The 25,156-nt window shown below is 44.9% G+C and overlaps 1 protein-coding gene across 27 annotated transcripts in view; it reads right to left on the bottom strand.

Annotated features, from left to right (window-relative positions):
* Positions 1–17,569, bottom strand: part of Magi1 (membrane associated guanylate kinase, WW and PDZ domain containing 1) — a 610,906-nt gene extending 593,337 nt beyond the window's left edge. For 12 of the 27 annotated variants that reach the window (XM_085686746.2, XM_085686748.2, XM_085686752.2 and 9 more), the window contains exon 1: positions 16,686–17,566. In XM_085686746.2, coding sequence (XP_085542872.2) covers positions 16,686–16,998 — 313 coding nt within the window. In that variant the 5' untranslated portion in view covers positions 16,999–17,566. Of the gene's footprint in view, positions 1–16,685 lie in introns of all 27 variants that reach the window. The other 15 variants (XM_085686754.2, XM_085686755.2, XM_048438402.3 and 12 more) reach the window with 5 other exon arrangements.
* Between the last annotated feature and the right edge of the window lie 7,587 nt (positions 17,570–25,156).

Raw genomic sequence — 25,156 nt, 5'->3', positions numbered from 1 at the left:
AGAAAACTGTCTACATACTCCTTTATATACATCCCCAAATATGCAGCTCCCTCAAATAACTCAGTTTGCCTTCCCATTATTGCTGCCTTCTCTAAATCAATATGTTTTCAAGTGTACACTGGGGTCTGCTACCACCATTTATTAAAAAATTAGAATTGGCAAACCAGCACTGTAAAGCCTAGAGCTTCAAACTATGGCCTTCCCACCATCAATCAGAACTGTTTTTACACCACAGCTGCACAGAATACCCACCCCAACCCCAGGATTCTCATTGCATACTGTCTAAGCTGAGACTCTGTCATCCCCATCTTCAAAATGATCCTTGCTGATTCTGAATCAGGATTGTTTGGGGGACTACTCTTTGGAAAGGGACACAAGGACTAGGCTATGAAGCTCAACTTAGAATAGCTAATGGAGCTACCCCTCCAGATGCCTAGACCTTGTAGCGTGCCCCCAGGAAATTCTGATACAGGCTGTGCTCACCTGAATTCAATATGCCAGCCAGTGTTTCCAAAGCTGATCATTTTCTTCCAGGTATCCAGGCCTACGATGCTATCAGCAGCGTTCAGGTGGGTAGCCATGACTGGTAACAGGCACACAGGTCCACACACACACACACCCAGCCTCTTCTAAATCTCTCTTTGCCCTTGTGAGTTCAGAAAGCAGAGTGAGTCACCATGTTTTATTAAACCCCATGGATAAGCTCCTTCTACCAACAGTCTTCAAGAGTAACAACCAGAAATTATATCCCCATCAATGGTTTCTTCTCACAATTACCTTTTTTTGAGATAATTTATTTCACAGAGAATAGCTTGAGCTTACATTTTTAGCTAAAATATCACAGAAACTGATTCACACTGCACAAGAAAGCTGAGTTCTTTCTTCCTTATGTCAGTATTTTCCCAAAGAGTTAAAGAGACACAAACGGGCAACAGCTACAGGGATATTTCCTTTACTGGCTTTGCTATATAAGCACAAAAAGACTGAGATAAAGTCCTGTGCTTCCAAAGAGGTTTTCTTCCTTTTTTTAGTTTGAAACGAAAAACGAAGTTATCAGAATGACAAATTCAGCTCACTAATTCCAGTGGGGAAAGCCAGGACACCTCGGGATGCAAGCATCAGAAATGGTAGGCTACTCTGGTGTTCTTTGTCGGCATGAATGATTACTATGTTCCTCCCATCTTTAATTTTTGCCTCTCCAAACTCAAGTGCAAAAATCCCAAAGTTACCTAGCTTTTGATCATGAGTTAGCAATTTAGAAATGGAACCTACTGTCTCAGTTACCTACTCTACTGCTGCCGTAATATCACAAAATAAGCAATCCTGAAGCTTCAGAGGCATGGGACAAGATGGGTTAATTACATATTAACCTGAGATTCACCCAGGATCAGTGGTTTTGGAGTACTAGTTGTAACAAATGAGGTTTCCCATAGACAGTGCAGGTGCTTAACTTTGGATCAGCCCTCCAACACATACAGATTCTTCAACAAAGACAGAAGGGCAGAAATTCTACCAAAGATCACACAGCCCAAAACAAGAATGACATGTATGTACTGCATACTACAATACATCTTTGAGCATTTCAAAGTAGCACACTAAGGCCAAATTTCATGCCAGGATGGGGACATCTGTGTGCCACAAACGAGGCTTTGAAAACACAGGAAGTTTGCCAGACCATACAATAGTCTCAATTTGAAAACGCCTCTTAGTTCTGACTTATGCATGAAGTTCTAAATTACAGATAGACTGTCCTACCTAAAATCTGAATTCCTAGACAGTCTACCAAAATGTTCCACTCTGATAGGGGTATGGAGGGAAGCAAAGTGACCAACGAAGCAAAGGACACACACACCAAACACAAACCAAATCCACATGAGTCTTAACTCTGCATTGGCTTTAACTACCAACTGCACCGTTTTGATCTTGTAGTGGCCCTTCCCTTACTTGGCTCCTTGATAGAAAAAAAACACATTGACTAAGCTCTGGTCTGAAATACTGAGTCCTGTTCCTCAGCCTGTGCAGCAAGGCTGGGGCTCAGCATGAATTATGTAATGCAGAACAATCCGTTATGCAGGCAGGACAGCAGCAAGGGCTACAGCTTCCAAAGCACAAAATTCTACCCTGTGACAACAGCACTGCAGAACAGGGCCCAGAAGCTCACCAAGTTCTGACAGTGTATCTATCTACTGTTGAAGGAAAGGCTGGAACTTAGAATTATCTTTATCTGACTTATCTTTAGAATATCCAGAAAAGATGGTACCAGGCACTTTCCTTTACTATTTAAAACTTCCAAGCCAGAGAGACAGTTCATTTGTTTAAACCACAAGGAACTGAATTCAATTTCTAAAGCCACATTTTAAAAAAAAAAAGAAAAATGTAAAACCATGTGTGGTGGTTTGAAAGAAAAACGCCCCCAAGAGAGTAGCCCTGGGAGGTGTGTCTTTGTTGGAGTAGGTGTGGGATCATAAGAGGTGTGTCACTGTGGAGGTGGGCTTTGAGGTCTTATAAATGCTCAAATACCACCCAGTGTCTCAGACCACTTCCTGTTGCCTGCAAAACGTAGCGACCTGTCCAGTATGTCTGCCTGCACAGCACCATGTCCCACCACGATGATAACGGACTCAACCTCTGAACTGTAAGCAAGCCACCCCAGTTAAATGTTTTCTTTTAGAAGAGGTGCCGTGGTCACGGCATCTCTTCACAGCAATAGAAACCCTACCTAAAACACCATGTACAGTAGTGTGCTTGCAACTCCAGTACTGGAGAAGCAGAAACAAATGTTGGGGAGACAGAGAATGACAGATAGATTAGTTCAAGGCCAGTAAGAACAGCTTTCTCAAAAACAAGACAGATGGCTCCATGGACAAAGGGACTTGATGAACAAACATAAGGACCTGAGTTCAGATCCCAAGCACCCACATAAAAACCAAGACAAGGCTGCCAAGTGCCTATAACTTCACCACTGTGGAGGGGTGGAGAAGAGGAGACAGAAGGACCGCTGGGGCTGACCAGTCAGCAACCAATCTAGCTACAGGTTCAGTAAAACTGTCTCAAGGGACAGTGTGCACTGCGTGCGCACACACACTCACACATATAATCACACATCACACACGCAAACACTACACACATGAAAGGAAGAGAAAATGTAGATAGTGCTGGCCTTAGAGTTTCTACAGCTGTGATGAGACACCATGACCGGAAAGCAACTTAGGGAGGTTTCTTTTGCTGACACTTCCTAATCACATTTCATCACAGCAGGAAGTCAGGGCAGAAACTCAAACAGAACAGGAACTAGGAGGCAGGAGCTGAAGCAGAGGCTATAGAGGAGTACTGCACACTGGCTTACTCCTTTTGGTTTGCTCAGCCCGCTTTCTTACAGAACCCAAGAGCACCAGCCCAGACTTGCCCCTTCGACAATGCTGGAAAATGAGCCCTCCCCCATCAAATACTAATTAAGAAAATTCCCTACAGGCTTGCTTACAGCCCAATCTTATGGAGATATTTTCTCGATTGAGATTACCTCCTCTCAGATAGCTCTAGCTTGTGTCAAGTTGACACAAAAACTAGCCAGCACAGTGCTTGAGGAGCAACACACGACGGTATCCTCTGGGACATACTTGCCCGCATCCCCACACCCCATATACAAGGATACACACAGACATGCATGCCATTCCTAAGCAGCAAGCACAGAGCTCGCTCATCCTTTTATTTATAAGGCTATACATTTCACGGTGAAATCATCTCTAAGCAGAAAATAGATTCTATTCCCACACTGGGAATTCAAATCCATATGAATGTCAATTTCAAGATGTGATTTTTGCACCCAGTTCTAAGTTTCAGCAGACCAGGGCCCTGAGACAGAATATTCCAAAGATTATAATCAGCTGTCAAAATATACTCTCTCCCCAGTTCTTCTCAACTGGAATTGGAGAGCTGTCACCAACCGGGCCTCAGTGAACCTACATGGACAAGTTCTCGTGCCAAACTAAACCACTTCCAGAATGTATTATTCATTTCAACACACATTTCTTGGCCTTTGTGTGTGTGTGTGTGTGTGTGTGTGTGTGTGTGTGTGTGAGAGAGAGAGAGAGAGAGAGAGAGAGAGAGAGCGCTGGTCACCATCCTGGACCCTGAGAACACAGACATAAGAAGTATGATTGCTACTCTTAAAAAAAGATGAGATGTGACAGGCACCGATGAGAGAGACCCATACATAGAGGAAGCACAGCGAACTCGTCATGAGAGGGCCAAATATGGCTCCCAGATGCGCTCTATTTGCTTCGCCCGTGTTTTCAAAAGAACTTTGAGCCAACATTTAAAAATTGGTGAAATTCATGTCTTTAAAAATTCCAAGCTTTTGTGGTTTCTTGAACTTGAAAAGAGCTAAGGACCCTGGATCAACATTAGCACACACCACGTGGCCACAGCAGACCAGACTCCTTTCTTCTCGAATGTGGAAAGCCCTTACAGTCGACCCCAGTCTCTACCATTCCAAATCCTTCATACAATCTCGGAACGTGAGCTCACCATGATTGCTATAAAAAAAATAATTCTAGCAGAAGGTATTGGGCATGACAAGCAAGGTCAGAGAAGAACAGGGTTCTCATATACACATTCGAAGGCTGTAACTTGATTCCCAACTACAAAGAAATATTCACATGAGCTCACAAAACTAATTCTAGACATTTGTTCAAAGAAAATAACCAAACATGTTCGCTAAAATATACACACATAGAAGGACATTCATCAAAACCATGTATAAAACATGGAACAAGTGAAAAGTATGTAAATGTTCATATTCAAAGCGTGAAAACATACTATACAGTGACCAAAAGAGATCATGTAGCCATTGTGATGTTTAAGTAAATTTATATGTGTTTAAAAAATTTCTTAAGTTCACAGACACAGTAAACTACACAGTTAACCCCAAAATGAAGAGGCAGAGACAGGCAGATTCCCAAGTTTGAGGCAGCATGATCTACATGCTAAGTTCTGGTTTGTCTGGGGTGTTTGTTTGTTTGTTTGTTTGTTTTAAGGCCATTTATTAGGCACAAAGTTCCACAAAGTTCTATTATACAATTTCTTTTTAATAAGAAGAAAGTATTCGTGATCGTGTGTGTGTGTGTGTGTGTGTGTGTGTGTGTGTGTGTGTGTGTAGTGTGTGTAAGCACGAATGGGTAGATAAAAATACAAAGTTAACACATACATTTCTCTGGGGTAGGATATTAGTCATGTGCATACATTTTCTTTCCACGTTAACATCTTTCTGTATTCTACATATTGTTTAAATGTGAAAAAAATGAGACAAACTGATGACAGATTGATATAGATCAATGGGCGGGCGGATGGATGGGTGGGTGGGTGTATGTACAGATCAACTATATATAATAATCAATAGTTATATAAGATCACAATGGCATTTGAATTTTTAAAAGATTGATGTATATACTTTTTATTAAAAAGATAAACTATACATGCTCCAACACCAAAGAAAGTTATTTTCACAACCTGAGCTTTGAATTCTTAACCAAGGCACACAGACTGAAGCAGGCTGACAGCTGGAGGAGGAGATGAGCCCACTCCATCAGATGTAAATTCCAAGGCCTTGCCAAGAATCCAGGTGGTTAGATACCGGCTCTATTTAAATCAGGCCAAAGTGGTGCCTCCCATGGCCACACCACATAAGCGACTGCTGCTTACATCTGTCCAGAATAAAGGCAAGCTAAAACCTCCAACACAATTAATTCAATATTTTCTCCACAGTTCAAAATGCCATAACAACTGGCAGACAACCATCTTAAATCATCACAGAAAAGTCAGACATATGGCTAAGTATATTTAATATGTTTTAAAAATAAAAAGTGGATTTCCTCGCCAACAAGATCTTAGGCAAGAATTTATGTAAAAATCATGTCTAGTTTTTAACCCTCCGAACATTTCAGCAGAGATTTCCTGAGTACCTACACAGAGCAAAGATTCTACAATACACAAAACAAGGATGCTTCCTACAAGAAACACATATGCAGCGAAGAAGACAGTCAGGCAGATTTACAATTACAAGGCACAGGCATGAAAAACAGTACCAAGGAGGAAGGAAGCCAACAGAATTAGTGACATAAATCATAAGGAGCAGGCGCCTATGGCAAATAAACAGAAATGCTTGAGGATATGTCTTAGCGCATTCTGATTTCTGGCTGGCAAATTTGGGAGAATGCTTTTTTTTTTATTTCTAGAACTATCTTCACGGAGATCACTAAGCATATCGTACTGTGTCTGGCACCTGTCTAAAACAGGTACTTTCACGTTAATCCCCAATAGAAGGACATGAGGGCCCCAGACATTTGTAATGTGAAAAATCAAGGTAGCCAGGTAGAACCAGCTTGATGTAAGCTTGAATCTGCTGTCAGGGACTAACTTGACCTCTAAAGATACTTCTCATGGCTAGGAGGAGAATAAGATCATACACCCAAGCAAACTCTCTAACCTGAGACTCAGAAAAGTTCAGGCATTATCATTATTGGTCTACCATTCCTAACTCAGACTCCCAGTCCCTCTAAGAAGAGATATCTCAGAGCTGGCTTTCTCAACCTCAGCCTCAGTGATAATTTTGATAAATTTCTTGTACATTGCAAGTTGTTTAGCAACTTTCCTAACGTCTATTTAGTAGGTGTCAATATCACCCAATCCTTAATAGACATGAACAAAAACATGTTTCTACACACTGGCAAATTTCCCCCAAAGGACTAGGCAAAATTCTACCCAGTTAGGAACTACTGCCTTAGGAGAACTCAATGTGCAGGGTTTCTACTTTACCACTAAAAAGATCACAGTTGATTATGATTACTGACATTATCTCATGTATTCCTCACGGTCACCATAGTAATTTGCTTATGTGTTGCCGTGACAAAACAGTGGCCAAGAGCAACTTGAAGAGAAAAGGGTTTACTTGGCTTATAGGTTAGCCCGTCACCAAGAGAAGGCAATGCATGAGCCTAGAGGTAGAAACTGGAGGAGAAGTACAAGCTGGCTTGCTCAGCTACCTGTCTTATACACCCACCTGCCCTGGGATAACTGCCAGGAATGGGGCAGGCCCTCCCCCATCAATCATTAATCAATCAAGGAAATGCTCCACAGACAGCTCCACAAGCCAATCTGATGAAGACAATTTCCCAACTGACATTCCCTTTTCCTAGATATGGCTAGGTTTGTGTTAAGTTAATGAAAACTAACTATGGCAGCCACCCTACGGCCTAGGTATTACTCACTTTGTCATCTAAGAGCTGAGCTCTGCCAGTTAACCAGCCCATAGTCTCTCTGCTGGGAAGAAGACGAGGCTGGACTTGCATCCACGCAGACTGACTTCAAACCTACATAACTAACCATTAAGCATCACTACCTCCCCAGACATTTTTCAGTATGGGAGCCCAGACATGGTAGCAGAAAAAGCAGAGAACCTTGGTGGTCACAATCTCAAGGATCACGGACGATGGCACTGGCCTGCCTAGCACCAATGAGGAACCTGCCATCGCTCCAAACTTTATCACAACCTGGGACCTCAGAACAATCATTAGGATTGGCTCCTCATCCATGTGTATAGATGCAGACCTCCAACAAACACATGGGAAATCTACAGGCTTCCTTCCTATTTGTCTGGATCAATCCTGCAGAAAGAGCGCCTGAACCATACAGAAAGGTGAAGGCTGTTTCTGGACTTGAAAAGCTCCCACAGAAAGCTATGTACAAAAATCTCCACTTCCCTGCACCCCCCTCAAAAAAACTTTCTTCTCCCTCAAGCATTTCAAATGGGGAACAGAGGCCAGCACTTTCTGCGCAATTGCTCTGTGCAGACCCAGAGCCACGTGCCGTTCTCAGACTCCATCTTATTCCTCCATCAGCCCTACACAGTAAGTGTCTTTATCATCTCCATTTTCAGAGAGGCAATCATGGCTCACAGAGGTAAAGTGCCGTGCCTCCTCACGCCCAGCTGCGTTATTAGCCAGACTAGGTCTAAAATCGTAATTACAACACATTAATTAATCACTATTTGTGGATTAGTCTACAATCAGTTTGACAGTACACTTAATACTGCACATAGCAATAATTTTTGAAACATGGCTTATCATTAGTATATAAACAAGCAGCTTTTTAATTGCACCATCATGCCACTGTCCATAAAGAGAGCTGCAAGCCTTGTTTCCCAACAAACTCAAAGATTAGTCTTACTGCAGAAAACGTCAACGGTGCCTCTACTAAAAGCACTAATCTGCTACACTAACAGTAGGCTTGATACCTTAGCAATGAGAATATAATTGTCTTACATAACTCATTCTCCCAGCACTAGAGATAGTTACAGAAAAGGTACACACAGGCCGAGCCAGCAGGAAGAACCTCTCACCAACCACAGGAGCGATGAAAATGCTCACGAACTTCCCTGATGTACTCAGCAAGAGGCTGTTGCCCTAAACCCAGAATTCCTCCCTCAGCGATGCGACTTTTGTAAACACCTGGTTGGCACCTCGCCTCCACCTACTTGTGTTTCCTACGACCACCTCCCACATAAGCCATTCACATTGGACTAATCACTGGGGAGGCTGAGAGAGGAAGACTGCCTTCAGTTTGGGGCAACTTTACTGGTCACATAGGCAAATTTGAGCAACAATGAAAGAATGTTTCAAGAAAATAAAACTTAAAAAAGCTAATCTCAGATGTGCTCCTAGAAATTCAATTTAAGACACACATAACGATGGAGAACAGTCAGGGCAGAAGACAGACTGAGGTCAATGATTTGGGTGGTCAGTGAGTTCCTCCGGTAGTTCTAGTGGACTCGAGTCTCATTTTATAGATCAACCACCTGGTGACCCTAAGTACTGCCACCACAAAAATCCAGCATTCAGCTAGCCTTAAAATTAAGAATCTCCTTCTAAGATGGAAAATGCAAGTTAAGTACAACTTTATCGTTGACCCCAAGAAAGAGTCTAGCATATTCCATTCTCCTGTGCTTGGCGGGAGACAGAGGACTAAATGTGTTTACTATAAAAACCCAGAATCCCAAGTCTAATTGAAGTGGGCCAGACGTGCTGTCTTCAATAATATTCCAGGGTCAAACGAACACAAAAGGGAGGACCACAAATGACAAGTGTCCACGGACTTTGTTTGAAATCGTGTGTCAGAGGAAAACTGTTATATGCCCAAATGCGCAAAGTAGCCCAAAATCCAACAAGAAGACCGTAGGTAAAAGCAAACAGCCTTTATTTTATGCTAGTTTGCAAACTCGATCTCTCCGCATGTCCAGCATATTGGAATAAACGGAGAGCCCTGAGCTCAGTTAGAGTTGGGTTTTATAGTAATAAAGGTGGGGGTAAGGGGTTTCTGAGGTTCAGGACCCCTGATTGGCTGACATTTGTCTAGGGGTGTCCTGGTGAGTATGTGCTGGCAGGTGATCCTATCTACAGCAGTTGGAATGTTAGGCATTTCCTTTGGATGGTCTGTTCTTGGGTGGTGCTCAGGTAATCTTAGTTTATGGTCCTTCCAGCAACCAGGTATTGCTTCAGGGTAAACTACTGAGACTCAGGGCTCCATTAAACTTGTGGATGGCTGAGTCCTACTCTGGCCGGTGTTAATGGTTGGAAGTAAAGGACTTCCTTTGGATGATCTGTTCATATTTATCTTATCATGGCTGAATCCCACAGAAACCTCACTGAGAGGGTGACATCTAAGAAAGGCTTAAAGTTCATGAAGGAGTCAGTCTGACAGATGTGACGACCTGCATAATGGGCAGGGATAGAGTAGCAATGTCAAGGGCCAGATCACACAAGCCTTGGAAGTTTCTCTATGAACTTTACCTTTGCCTCTGAGGTGGGGACTACAGGTGTGAGCGTCAATAAAGCTCTACTATTTAATTGCTGAACTAGAAAGATAGATGGTTGTTATTTTAATCATAAGAAACATTATTTAAATACATTTTCTAATTGCATTTCATGCCTACAGAAAAGTGAGACTCAGAACACAGCAGAGCTTTTCTAAGAGACCCAGAGTACAAAGCAGAAGTCAACAGACAGCCAACTTTGACATCCATGGGCTTCAGCTGGGGAACCAATGAAAAGAAACCACAAGAAACAATACACGATGCAGACACCCATGGAGTTCAGCATGGCAAAGCTCCGGGGCCCATAAGAGACTTGGCAAGGTTATCATGCATATATATGAGTGGACTACAGACAGGCAAAGATTCAGTAACCTACTTTTTAGGACATGAATGTCAGCCCTTAACAAATCTGACAGCCTTTATTCTTAGTGTATACAAAATTCAGCATATCCTGTTACACATATATACACACTCAAGGAAAGGACCACTAACATCACAGGGTGATGTTGTGCATTAAATAACCACTGTTTATAGAGCAACATCCTTCATGTAAACCCCTGTGGTAAGGAGATGTCAGAATGTTTTCTCTTATAAACCACTTAATTCCCCTTGGTGGATATCATCAATTCTGCTATTCAAGACGAGCGGGATACTGAATGCCGACGAACGCAGCGAGCCAACTGTATGCCATTGCCTCATAAGGTCAAGTTAATCTATTTTAAATGACACAGCCAATGCCAAAGGGTGGTCACAAGGAACAACACACAGCTTGGGCTGCCTGTCCTTGCACTGTTTCCTTCCTATAAAAGCCATGAAGTATTCCCCAAAATAAACTAAAAAATACGCCTCTGAGAAGAGTCTTTTGGCACCAAGAACAAAAATAGACTGATTTTTGAAAGTTTAAGTTAAAAAAAATATATAAACACAGAGCATAATTTAAGAGGGAGAGAAAGGACTGAAGCTGTTTTGTAGCAGAGTCTATTTGCTGCTGGTGAAGACAAATAAATAGATTCTGTTCACAGAGACAAAGCCTCAATAAAACGGAGGTAAAACATCACTCTCAGGCGCTGGCTCAGGGCAGAGCCCAGATGACCTGAGCAGGAAACCTCTGCCTGCTGAGCATCTGAATTTTATATCTAAAGACTGTTTAAACTTCAGTTACTAGAGTCAACAAGCAGAAATACTTGAATACAACTCATTAGGCTTTGACAACCGTTATTGCCCAGAATAAACTAACAGATACTGGGAGTCAGCTAACTGGAAGAACTGGTGATAGGAAGATGAATGCAGTAGGATTTTAAATAAGAAAGGATGGGCAGAGACAGAGAGAAAAAAGGCAGATGCCACAGCTGGCCTAGCTGCACACTTATCGGAGAGCATCACTGGGGCACACGCCCTTTAATCCCAGCACTCAGGAGGTGGGGGGAGGGGCAAACTTCTGTGAGTTCAAGGGCAGCCTGGTCTACAGAGAGTTCCAAGTTAGCCAGGGCCACACAGTGAGACACTGTCTCAGGAAACAACTCTTGGCAAGAAGAAACCATAGAAAATGTCCTCTTGGGCAGAACACATTTCAGTGAGTACCTATTTAGTGAATGCCGGGCCGTGTTTTAGGCACTGGGACTGGGGTGAATAGAGGTGAGCTTCTTGTTTTCACAGGAGAGAAGGACACAAAAAGAGCTAGGGCTTGTAAACCAGTGACAACAAGGCAGGAAATGGGGCGCACCCATTTCTCTCAGGGTTACCAGCCATGCTTACAGTGGTGTTGGACAACAGCTCAAAGTGGACCAACGCCATGCGCCTCTTCCCAGTTCCAGTTCTGCTACAAGCCAAGGTCTCCCCACTAGCACCAAGACCTGAGGAAGAGGGTCAGCAAGGCAGCTCGGCAGGGAAAGGAGCTTACTGCTAAGGCTGACGACCTAACCTTGACCTCCAGGACTCACACAGTGGAAGCAGCAAATTCCCTTCCTCGAGTTATCCTCTAGCTCCACAACTGCACCATGGCACACTTGTGCATGCATTACACACACACACACACACACACACACACACACACACACACACACACACAGAGTGAACACCAGGAGGAGGACATGAGGAATGAACACAAGCCAATGAGCGGCTTTTTGAAGACTCGGTAGCAATAAAAACCAAGGGGCATGAGTGACCCAGGGCTGCCCTTGCAGCACCTATTTCAGTCAGAGGGGTTGTAACTTCCACGCGCTCCAACACTCTAGCCTCTGCAGACACCCGCACTCACATGTACATGCCCACACACAGACGCATAGGCTTAATTAAACTTTAAAAAGGAGGGAAAAGCCAAGCACAGCGTTGCACACATATAATCCCAGCACGCAGGAAGGTGAGGGCAGAAAACTTCCACATAGCCCGGGCTACATCGTGAGTTTAACAGCAACAGAGCAACATGGTGAGACACAGACCGAAAAAACATGGGAAGTCAGGTAATGTATGGTTCTGTGGGTGAGGAGATTCACTGCACACGCCTGGAACCCTAAGTTCAATTCCAGAGAAAACAAAAAGGTCAAGAGTGGACCAGACACAAAGTTATCCTTTGCCCATACGTAGCATATGTAGGCTGTGGCATACACATGGCCCCACATACACATCCCACATGCACACACACAAAATACATAAATAAACAAAATAAAATATTAAAAGGTCAAGAGAAAAAGGAATCTTAAAAAGGAGTTGATTGGAAACAATCTGCGAGAAAGGATGCAGATCAGGCATTGACAGGAAAGGAAGACACCAAGAAAGACTAGCAGTGTGTTTGGAAATAAAGGGAAAATGGTCACAGAATTATTTTAAGTGTGCTGCCCATATATTCCGATTCACCAACACAAGCACATAACACCAAAACAAACACAAAGAAATAAAGCCTGCACCCAGAACTATGTTCCGCTCTATGCAGCACAACCACCTCACCCTGTGGTGAGAAAGGTTTGTGCCAATGTTTGAATTTAAATTGTGTCTTATTTATTCTCTTACTTGCCTTAAGAAGAGAGTGGAAGGACAATTTCAGTTCCTGAGTAATTTGCAAAACCACAAATTCATCCACAAAAATATGAAAAAGCATGACCTATAATATACTCTTTGAGAAACTGCAATCAGACCATTTTAAACCTCAAGTCTGAGTCACTTGTGGCCCTGAGTTTCACGAGAGTAGTGGTTCTGAAGGGAGGCAGTGGATCCGAGGGGAGGCAGCGGATCCGAGGGGAGGCATACCCACTTACACCTCGCATTGAGAATTTTTTTTAAATCCACAGAGGGTGACTTTGCAATACCTGCCACACCTTGTTCTGGAACAGAAGGTCACCACCTGCCTGTCTTCCCCATTTCAGGCTATATCTTAGGCCAATAATTCAGAAAACTCCCTTGGGGACCCCCCATGCCCAAAGTTTCCAAGTCAGAAGCACCTTGGGAAGCAGAATTTCTATTTCTGATTGCTTAGATCTGCTGGTTGGGGAACTCCAATTCCAGACCCAGAATCCCAGTGTTAGGAGCAGAGGCTCTGGGATAGCACCACTGGGTTATGCTCCCCCTCTACCTCTGCTATGTCAGCAGGGCTCTTAGCAAAGCTACCCAACCTCTCTAAACCCACCTTTCCAAGATCTGAGTCAAGTTCAGAGGGTTAAGGAAGAGAATGCCCAGGAAGAGCTAGGCTGGCCGGCCTGACATACTCTGTCTTCTTGTTTTACTCTGATGCTAAGGTGTGAACCCAGGACTCACATGCACTAAACACACACTGGCCTGGCAAATTCCAATGTGAGAACTTAATAAAAAAAAAACCAGCTACTTCCTATTCAACATTTCTGTAATCACTTTCTTCCCCTAAAACACTAGAATGATTAAAATTCAACATGGACAAGATTAAAGACTGGCAAAGATAGAAAATAACCAAAACATTCACAGCAGCTTGATTTGGAACAGTCAAATGTGCACTAGAAACAAAAACAAAATGCACACTAGGGAATACTATGCAGCAATAAAAAGGGAACCACAGAAGGAAGTACACAGCATGAGATCTCCAAAACCTCCTGGGTGAGAAAGACACCGCAGTATATAATCAGTAGTGAACAATCTGAATACAAACCTATGTAAGAGGAACCAGCACTTTGCTGGGAGTAGATTAACTGGGAAGAAGTGTGAGGGGAATTTCCAGGTAATGGAAATAGTCTCTATCTTCATTTAAATGATGGGAACATGAGAGGTTACATGTGTCAATCACATGCCAAAAAAAATGTATATAGATGTCTGTATATATCAGTTTAAAAGTTTATTTAGGTTCTTTTTAAAGATCTAAATTCTGCTATAGGTGAATAATACACACACAAATCTAACTAACATATGTACATTTACAATATTTTTAGGCATTTTATAACCAACAACTGCCCTCTACACTTAAAATGAAGAAACTCCAGCCTAGTGGGTCATTTAGTCTAGTCCACAATCCACTCCTATTCCATATGCTACCATTTGCTATAGACTATTTTGGTTCACAAGTCTCTCCAGAGAACAGCCATGCAACAGAAAGAGTACAATCTTCTCACACAAGACCGTGACATTTCCACACAGACAAGTGATACCCAGAGTGACTGTGTCCCTGTAAGGAGCTAACTGGAAAGGTAAAACCCCATAAAAATATCATTTCTTCCCATAGACCACCTTAATCTACCTGGTACAATAAGACACAGTAACAAAGAAAGTCAGACACAACTACATCCTATAATTTAGATCACTCTAGAAACATGAAAAGGAAGACTGTTAAAAGGGTTCCTAAGGCCTTCTTCACTGAAATATCAACACTGGATAAGTAACTGTACCCATGTAATTATCACACGCAACAGTATTCATAATGCAGTGGATTCCAAGCCACTCCTAGCCCATTACAAGCATGTTCGGAAGCACAAACCCACTCTCTCCCTTGTGAACACTTCTGTTGGCAAAAGATAGTCCTAAGGGAAGGAGCTGACACTTGGAGGCACTACAGTCACTGTCAAATCCACAGGCATCTTTCACCGGCTACACTGAAGCAGACATACAAACAGAGAGAGAGAGAATCTTTGCTGAACAGTGGAAGAACTAACTCAGTTTCGGGCAGTTTTTTGCCCACAAGTCTTAGGACCCATTAATCACCCCAGAGTCCCTACTGGATGAGAAATCTTTCTGCTAAGTGGCCCTGAACTCAAACCTAATGAAGCTCCCAATAAATGTCTGACATAGTATTTTCTCAACGGCTCTATCAAGTCATAATCACCGGGGTGACTGGCATTAAATTCCTAGCTGGGATAGCTAAATGACTGCTCAGATTCCACACTATGACAACAACGATAGCTCGCTTCTACTGTGCACTCACGCTGAACCAACACTATTCTGCACACTTTCTGTTACGACTTTTATGAGAAACCCATGAGGATGTTTTCATCAGGCAAGGCCAAATAGCAAGACCAGTTCCTGGCTCCCAACGGGACTGATAGGCCCGGATACTAGGCTACCCACACACACACTGCAGCCCTGCTCAGGTCGTCTGGAAGAGGCCTGCTGCTGAGAGGAATGGCTCAGCCCAGCATTTCCTTTGACACATTTCCTTCAGCTGTTGCCATCCTGACAGGAACATATGGCAACTTTTCAGCACATTCAACTCTGCCACCTCCTCTGGTGCCTTCATCTGGGAGAACCTGCGTCACAGCACTTGGGTGCAGGAGGGATCCCTTTAAGCACTGCAGTCATTCTCGGATGGCCAAACAGAGAATCAGCCCGCCTCTCAGACCAAACTGAGAGTGACTAGCCTACCACTGCCAGGAGGCAACAAAAGCATCTTGAAGGAATCCATTTCAACCCTACAGCCTTCTGGGGAAGGAATTTGCGTCCCCCTACCCCAAAACTCAATCCCTAGAAGTCATCCCCAAAAGTCCCTCCTCCTCCTTGCTTAATGGAAAAGGCTCATAAACTTTTAGTAGTCCTGTGACCTTGGACAAATCACTTACTGAAGGTCAGTGCCGGCTTACTAATTATAATATAGGACTTACAAAACAAGTCGATCGTATAGCACTGTTGTGAATCAGAATGAGATAATGCAATTAAACCACTTTACAGAGAGGCTCTCACAAAGTACGCAAACAATGAATTGGAACTATCAACAATCATCTTCAATAAGGACGAGGGTGCAGGAGGAGGAGGCGGCTGGGTAAACTTGGACTAGATTCGCGCCAAGAGCTAAACACCCCTTCCCCCACTGTATGTCTCCACAAGGAGGAGACACAGACGTCACCCCGCTGTGGGGTGAATGCAGCCTCCGCAGGCGGTCGGATTAGGAATCCCCAGGGGGTCATAACCGAGCCCACCTGAAGGGGTGGCAAAGTAAAGGCAATTTTGTGATGGAAGAGGTCCAATCAGTCACAAATAAACCCTTTTCCACGACCAGTTCTGGGAACATAAGCAGTACCAAGAGAACGCCACCAGCTCCGTGAGTTTAAGCATCTCATAAGGGACTGGGGGAAAGCGTCTACCTTTGCCCTGCCTCAGTCTCCCAGCTGCCTCAAAGTGCAGATGAGGCTGCGCAGCACTAACTAGGCAGCTGCGCTGAGAAGTTGGCCAAGCCGACCTGGGAAGCATCTCCGCTTTCCAGCGCAGTCCCAGCCCCTGCCCGCCACGCAGGTGGACGCGCAGCCCACAATCTCACAACTTTGCGTGTCTCTGGCCGGGGCCTCAACTTTGGCTCTTGGCACTCAGAGCAAACGGCGCCCCCTTCGGTCGCCCCTCTTTTCTTGGGCGCCCCCCCACAAGGCACGCCCCGTCTTACCTTGTCTGACGGCTCTGAAGGTGACGGCCTCCTTGCAACTGTCGATGACTCCCAACACGTCATAGCGGGGCAAGCCGGACACCCGGACCCCCTGCACCTCCAACAGCAGCTCACCTTCCACCAGCTTCGGGCCCTCGCCGCAGCCGGGGAGCCCCGCCACCTCGCCTGTCGCCACCGCCCCCACATACAGAAACTCCCCGTGCTCCGCGCCCCCCAGCACCGTCACTCCCAGCTCGCCCTGGGGTCCCCGCTTCACGATGCACTCGTGAACGCGGCCAGTCCAGTGGTTCTTCTTCTGGATCACTTTCGACATGATGAGTTTACAGCCCCTCCTCAAAAGAAAAAATAATAAAATAAAATAAAAACTGCTAAAAACGAGAGACAGGTGCCCCCACAGCACGAGCCCCCGGCGCGGCGGGCTCACGGGACAAGCATCTCTCCGAGTGCGGGAGCGAGCCACTCGATCCTCCTCGCCCGACTCACTCGCGTTCTCAAGCCATCATAAAACAAACTTTCCGGGCTCCGCCGAGAGCCCTGCACGGGCGCCCGCGAGCTTTGTTTGCATTCCGGTGCCTCCGGGTCCGCGTTCCGGCGCCGTTCGCGCTCCCGGGACCAGAGTCCACTCCGGCGCCGCCCGGGCCCGCTCTCTGCTCGGCGGCTTTCTCCACACGCGTCGCGCCTGCTCCGCGCCGGCCGGTCGCTCCTCAGCGCGAGGGAAGCCCTTTCCAAGCTAGTTGCCGGGAGCCCTGGAGACGCGGCGGCGCGGGGCGGGGGTGAGGGGACGCGAGGGAAGTGGCCGCGGCCCCTTTAAGCAGATACAAAGGCTCGGCTTGTTTTGTTACAGTTCATTCTACTCCGCTCGGCGGAGCGCGGCGGCCGGCTGGAGAGGAGACGCGCGCGCATGCGCTCGGTGGCCGCCCGCGGGCAGGCCCGCCCCACTCCTCCTCCTGGAAGGGAGAGATTCCAAAGCGCCTCCCGCGGGGTCCTAAGGCCGACCCTCCATTGACGCCAATTTGCTCCTCTCCCTGCACCCCTGGAATTCCTCCTCTCCCCGTGTCGTCCGCCCAGCCAGACCCGTTTGGGGAACACGTGTGCGTGCCCCACTCCAGCTGTCTAACTTTTGGAACACAGAGAATCCGGCTTTGGTAATTGCAAATCGTTTCAAACAGGTGGGGGCTGGGAGACCAACTCAGTGCCGGGCTCACTCTCGTGCCTACCAGTTCCCTTGTCGCCCTCGGCCGGTGCCTGTCTCCCGCCACATTCCCGCGCCTGCTCCCCGCCCAGGGGTTCAAGTCCACATGCGGAGCCTGGCTCTTGTCTCTGTGACCCTAACGACCCGAACCAGCAAGTCCCACACACCCTCTCCGAGTCTCTGTCTGTGCCCATCAAACGCACCCACACGTGCGTTCCCACCCTTAAAACTTCGGGGCCAACTTTTTAGGACGAGGAGAAAACTGCCGCCGAGCAAGAAAAGCCAAAGGCTAGCGTGGCCTTCAACCCAAGAGATCTCACTAGCCTCTCATTGTCCTTCCAGCAAAGGGGTAGCGGCCAGCCCTCTTTGGCTTCTGGGGAAACCGAGAAACCGAAAAACTGCTTTTGGGAGTAAAGATCACCGCAGGGTGCGAGTCCAGCACACGCGTGAGCGGGGGCCACCACGGAATTCGCCGCCCTGAGGCGGGGTGCAGTGATCTGGGCGCTGGCGAGGTTAGGACCGCCTCCATCGCCAAGAGGCCGGCGCAGTAGTGGCCCAAGCAGTTTGTTTCTTCCACCTTTTAGTGATTTCCAACAAGTTCCTCTTTGGTCACAGAGTTGAGAATCTACTAGATCAAGGGAGTTGCGTTGGAGCCACTAAGGAGGTGAAAATGCCACTGAGGTAGGTTGAGAGAAGTCTGAAGTTCAGAGTCCTCAGGCATCACCGGAATGACAGTCAGTAAAGGGACCTCTCTGAGCTTTCACTTGCCAATGCTGGAGGAATACAGCAAACCCCACACAGTTGTTAGGAATAATACATGCACACTGGAAACTTGCAAAGTAAATAATTGTATGGCGGCACATAAAACTTCAGTCTGAGATTTAGAGGTGGGGGATCGCAGTCCTTACTGCTTGGAGGTGGAGGGTGGAGATAATCTGTCTAGAACTTTCAAGATACACACATATCTTTAAGCTCTTAAAGCCTTGTTTCTAGAGTGCTATTCTAAGCTAATGAAAATAAAAGTCTGCTTTTTCACATCTATAATCCCGGCACTTGGGAGGCTGACGCATGGGGATCAAGAATTCAAGGCAAGCCTTAGCTATACATCAAATTGTACTATAGCCTGGACTCCACAAGACCCTGTCTTAAAAAAGGTAGGGAGAAGTGGGGGAGGTGAAAAGGTCAATACTCCCCTAATTATATGGAAAAATGAGAGGAATTTCATGTCCAGCCTCTAGGGAATTTTGTGCTTTGTATTTTGTTGTTTGTTTTTAAGTGGTGATGGTGTTTTGGGGCTCCGTTGGGTTTGTTTTGTTGTTGTTTTTGGTGTTTTGTTGTTATTGTTGTTTTAACTCTTTCAGCACTGACAAGGTCAAATGAACAATCCCTCAAACCTAACTCCCTAGCTCTAGCAGAGATATGGCCATCAGAACCTCTAAGATGTTCTAACTGGCTCTTTGTGGCTGTGATAAAATGCTAATCAAAATCAACGTGGTTGGAAAGGGTCTATTTAAAGTTAAGACTTACAACCCATCATCAAGAGAAGCCAGGCAGAAACCTAAGCATAGACCGTGGAGGAATGCTGCCTGCTGGCTCGCTTCCCCAGGATTGCTTGGCTGCCATTCTTCTACTGCCCAGACCCACCTGCCCAAGGGTGTCATCCCACACCGTGGCCTGGACCCTCCTACATCAGTTAGCAATCAAGAAAATTCTCCACAGACATGCCCTTTGTCAGCCTGACACACAAACACATTGCTATTAAACCATAATCTTTCCTTTATTTGTCCTAAGACTTCATGTTAATATTAATATCACAATCGAAAATGCACTTTAACTTTAAAAGTCCCACATCTTTAAAATTTTTAACATTTTAAAAGTTCAAGGGCTCTTAACAAAGTTAAAAAGATTTAACTGCAAAGTTAAATCTTTCTTGAAAAATCAAATCATTACAAATGAATAAATCTCTCTCTTTTTACTATTTTGTGTTGCACTATGTTTGTAACTATCTTTTGCCTGGAATAAGATGGATTGAACACCTATTCTTTCTGAGTTTGAGATTAGGTCTAACTCATTCTGTAGCCAACGACGGCTTCAAACTCACTCTTCCTTTCCTCTACCTCTAGAGGACTGGGATTGCGAAAGGATGCACCAGGCCTGGATTTGTAAGGATTCCCTTAAGTGGTGTTGGCATGTAATAATAAAGACCACAGATTTAGCAGCTTAATGCCTATGTATTTTTTGTTCACAGTCCCTTTGGGAGAGTCAACATATGACCCAATTCTCTGGAGTATGGAATCCAGGATGGCATACCCAGGCGTTTTGGGTTCCCGGCAGACTCCCAGTCAGGAAGAAGTGCCTGGTTCCTAGTACTTCATGAGTCCTTGAGTGTGTGTCACATGACTGACAGGAGATGCATTTCCTAGTCGCTGGTAGACGTGACCTTGTGCTTCTTCTTACCTCTTTATATTCCCTTAAGACCTGTCTGCCGAAAACACCCTTACCCACATAGAACTGGTGGTCCTTCGCTTCCTGACTTCACTCTCATCCCCACATGGAGCATTCCCAGGGATCTGCACGAGACTTACAATTCCTCCCAGTGCAACTAAAAAGGTAGAGGGTTTGGAAATTAGACCAGTCCCCCTCTATTTTGTCCAGATGGGGTTTGGTTTGGGTTTTGAGATAAAGTCTCACTATTTAGCTCTGGCTAGTCTGAAAGTTATTGTATAGACCAGGTTGCCTCAAACTCCAGTAATTCAACCAGCCTCTGTCTCACATGTGCTGGGATTAAAGTCGTGTACCACCACACATGTTTTTAGTTTTGTTTTGTTTGTTGGTTTTTTTGTTTTGTTTTGTTTTGTTTTTGTTTTTGCCTGTGAGTTGTTTTGAGGATAGTCTTATTTAGCCAAGGCTAACCTGGTACTTTCTATGTAGCTAAGCATTGCCTACAACTCATGATTGTCCTTGCCTCTGCCTCTCAGGTGCTGGGAATACAAAAGTACCTGCTGACTAACCACATCTGACTAAAATACATACCTATATACATACATACATACCATACAAACATACATCTTTAATTTTTTCAATTTTGTTTTATGTGTATGGGCATTTTGCCTGCATGTATGTTTGTGCACCACTTGAATGTCTGGTGCCCATGGAGGCCAGAAGAGGGCATCATATTCCCTGGAACTGAGGGTCCAGACAGTATGAGTTGCCCTATGGGTACTGGGAACCAAACCTTGGCCCTTTGAGGGAGCAGGCAAGGCACTTAATTGCAGAGACATCTCTCCAGTTCAGACAGACAGCTGGGTTTTTCAGTGCTGGATTTCAAACACCCAGCATTGTGTATGCTAGACACCTACAATCCACACCTAAGGTAAGGTAGTAAGTGTGGAATGACCCAGGAGAAGGCAGACCTGGGAGCCTTGAGGGCAGTATGGAGGAAATATAGTGCAGTCAGGGTTGGAAATTTCCAGGTACTGAGTTTCACAGGTGCCTACTGACCCTTCTCATCCACTCTGTTTCACATGGTCTCGTTCCCGTGCTCACGGGGGAAGCAACTTCAGAGCAGAAAATACATCTCTGATATCCAACCTTAGAATTCATGGTTCACGGCGAATGTCCTGGTGCCATAGTTAGGGTGTCTAATGCTATGATAAAACACCATTATCACGAAACAGTGAGGGGAGGGAAGGTTTATTTCAACGTATGAACTCTCAAGTCACACTCCAATGCTGAGGAAAATCAGAGCAAGAACTCAAAGAAGGCAGGAGCTGATGCAGAAGCCATGCAGGATTGCTGCGTACTGGCTTGCTCTGCCTGCTTTCTTATGGCATCCAAGACCATCAGCCCAAGGGTGGCACTGCCCACAGTGAGCTTGGCCCTCCCACATCAATCATCAATCAAGAGAATGTACCACAGGCTTGCCTACAGGCCATCTGGTGAGAGCATTTCTTCACTGAGGTTCCCTCTTCCAAAATGACTCTAGCTTGTGTCAGGTTGCTCTGACACAATTGACCCTTTCTCATCTTGACTCAGAAACACATCGCTGTTAAACTAAAACCATTCCCCTCATTCATCCACAAGATCTCAAAATTAATATCGCAATATAAAGCAGTCCAACTTTTAAAAGTCCCAGTCTTTACAAATTAAAACGCTTTAAAAGTTGAGTCTCTTTCAGACACTCAAAAGTCTCTTTCAAAATTCAAATTCTCTAAAATATTCGTAGCCTCTTTAAAATAGCCAAAGTCTCTTCAATGTCTCTCAAGTCTGGGCTCCTGTAAAATCAAAATGAGTTAAAAGCTTCCTTACTTCAAGGATGAAGAACCAGGGCACCATTACAATCTGAACAAAGCAAAAAACTGCAACAGCGCAAATAACTCGGTGTTTGGTTTCTGGGACCCACTCAACAATCCTCTGCCCTCCAAAGGGCTTTGGACAGCCATGCTTCTCTAGTTCTGCTATTCACCTGGGAGTCTCCTAGGCTCAGGCTGACTCCACTCCACCTATAGCTGGCCTTGGTGGTTGTTCCTGGTATTAGCATCTGCAGAAACTCTAGGGACACTATTGTCATCTGGGCTGCACCTTCACCAGTAACCTCTCCGGGGATCTCTTCACAGACTGATCCTACTGCATGATGCCAACTCGCAAACTCTCTCCATGACCCCTGCAATCCTCAGGTTTTCACTGCTACTGAGGCTGCACATTCACCTATGGCCTGGCCTGGCCCCTTAAGGTGCCAAGCCTCAGCTGCTCTCCATGACTCCTTTATACCTTCAAAACCAGTAATACCTGGGAGACTCTTTAACAATACTAAGTTCAACTGTCAGCATGAGAGGCAGCCTCAGTCACCTGGACCGCAGCTTCTACGCGCTGACCCTGAGGAAATATTTCCCAGGAGATTTTGATGGTAGCAGCAAAGCAAAGGTTTCCCTTTGGTGGTTCTGATCTTCTCCAACTCTTCAGTTCCAGCTGTCCAGAACCACAGATTCTTAATTCAAGATAGCACATAAAAGGCCTTGATAAAGCCTTTAATTCCCTATGAAACTTCACAAGCCAAGCTTCCATTGTCTGTACTGCTCTCGGCATTCTACCAAGCTCCATAGAATGGCACCCTGAACTCTGAACATTCAATGGCTTTTCTGAGCAAAGTTCAAATGGTACCATAATCATTTCAAAAACACATGGTCAGGTCTGTCACAGTAACCCTCCTATGAACTGGTACGAATTTCTGTCTTAGGGTTTTTTATTGCTATGATAATATAACATGATCAAAGGCAACATGAGGAAGGCATGGTTTATTTTGGCTTACGACTCTCAGGTCACACTCCAAGGCTAAGGGAAGTCAGGACAAAAACTCAAACAGGACAGGAACTTCTGATGCAGAAGCCATGCAGGATTGCTGCGTACTGGCTTGCTCCTTATGACTTGTTCAGCCTGCTTTCTTATAGCCTCCAATACCACCAGCCCAGGGGTGGCACTGCCCACAGTGAACTTGGTCCTCCCACATCAGTCATCAATCAAGGAAATGTACCACAGGCTTGCCTACAGGCCATCTGGTGAGAGCTTTTTCTCACTGAGGTTCCCTCTCCCAAAATGACTCTAGCTTCTGTAAGGTTGACTTCAACGCAGCAGCAGAAGTAGGGGCCTTTGTCAAATGGGAATATATGAATGAATGGCCAACGCGTGTCTTTAAACTATATGCTACAAGCTAAAGACAATTTAGACTTCATGGCTAAAACCAAGGTTATTTAAAGATTTTGTTGTTGTTTTGTTTTGGGGGACTGCGTTTCTCTGTATAGCCATGGCTTTCTCTGTAGACCAGGCTGGCCTAAAACAGAGATCCATCTGCCTCTACCTCCTGAGTCCTGTGATCTACCTCCTGAGTGGACCATCACTGCCTATCTAAAGATTGTTTTCGAAGGACTCAGAGCTGCCACATTTTAAAGTATATTTCCCTTAAACAAATATAAAGAAAGGGCTCTAATGTCTTAATGTTTCTTACTTGTTCCAGAAATTTGGCAATGTATTCTGCTTCAAAAAATGATGCCACAAACCAGACTTTGAAACTTACTGTGTATGCCAGGACAATTATGTGTGTTGTTATATTTAATTATTACAACAGTCAAGTGAGGTGGAAATGACCAGAAATGGCTTCAGTTTGATCATCAAGCAAAGTGAAGGCAGGAATTGAACAAACTTGCCCAAGAGCTTTGCAGTAACAAAGCCAGGCATTAATCTAGAGGAAAACCCCAAAGATCATGTGCACAGAACACTTTGCTATGAGACTATAGATGAGAGCATTTAGCATATTTAGGCAAAGCTTTGATGGAAGGGCCTCTCGAGTCTGCCAAACAGTGTATTTAGGTTAATTTAGTTCTTCCATGTCTTCCTATCTGTCTGAAGGAATACAGTGTTCTACTCTGGGGTGTGCCTTTGAGTCTTCTGAAGACTGTGTACTTTACAGGAATGTAGGGAGGATAGATTTGCAAGCATTTCTGCAGAACACAGGGATCTGAGAGCTGAATGCAATGCAGGTGATGGACAAAGCCTTCTTATACTGTTGACGCATAACATTTCCAAACTTTAACTTTTTTCTTTCTTTCTTTCTTTCTTTCTTTCTTTCTTTCCTTCTTTCTTTTCTTCTTTCTTTCTTTTTGTTTTCTTTCTTTTACCCTTTCTTCCTTTCTTCCTTTCTTTCTTTCTTTCTTTCTTTCTTTCTTTCTTTCTTTCTTTTTTCTTCCTTTGAGACAGGATTTCACTATATATCCCTGGCTAGCCTGAAACTCTCTGTGTAGACTAAGCTGGTCTCAAACTCAGAGTTCAACCTGATTCTGCATCCTAGCTTCTGGGATAAAAGCTAGGTGTCATGTGGCTCAGTCTCCTCTTTATTTTAAAGTTGTTTTTTTTTAAATGTGTGTATATGTATGCCTGCATGCATTTATGTGTGCCATGTGCATGCATGTGCACACGGAGGCTAGAAGAGGGAATTTGATCCCCTGGAACGGTAGTTACAGGGAGTTACAGGATAGCAGTGTGAGTAATGAGAATCCAACCTAGGTCTTTTGCGAGAACAGTGAGGACCCTCAGCTGGAGATCCATCTCTCCAGCTCCAACCATGAACTCTTGTTTTGGTTGGGTTTTGCTTTTTTAGTTTTGGGTAGTTGTTTGTTTTGGTGTTTTTGAGATAGGATTTCTTTGTGTAGTCCTGGCTGTCCCGGAACTTGCTTTGTAAACAAGTCTGGCATCAAACTCAGGGATCCCTTGCCTCTGTCTCCTGAGT

Source organism: Myodes glareolus, chromosome 3, assembly GCF_982192425.1.
Source record: "Myodes glareolus chromosome 3, mMyoGla1.1, whole genome shotgun sequence".
Taxonomy (NCBI): domain Eukaryota; kingdom Metazoa; phylum Chordata; class Mammalia; order Rodentia; family Cricetidae; genus Myodes; species Myodes glareolus.
The sequence above is the reverse complement of the archived record's forward strand: the minus strand, read 5'-3'. Positions and strand labels throughout refer to the sequence as shown.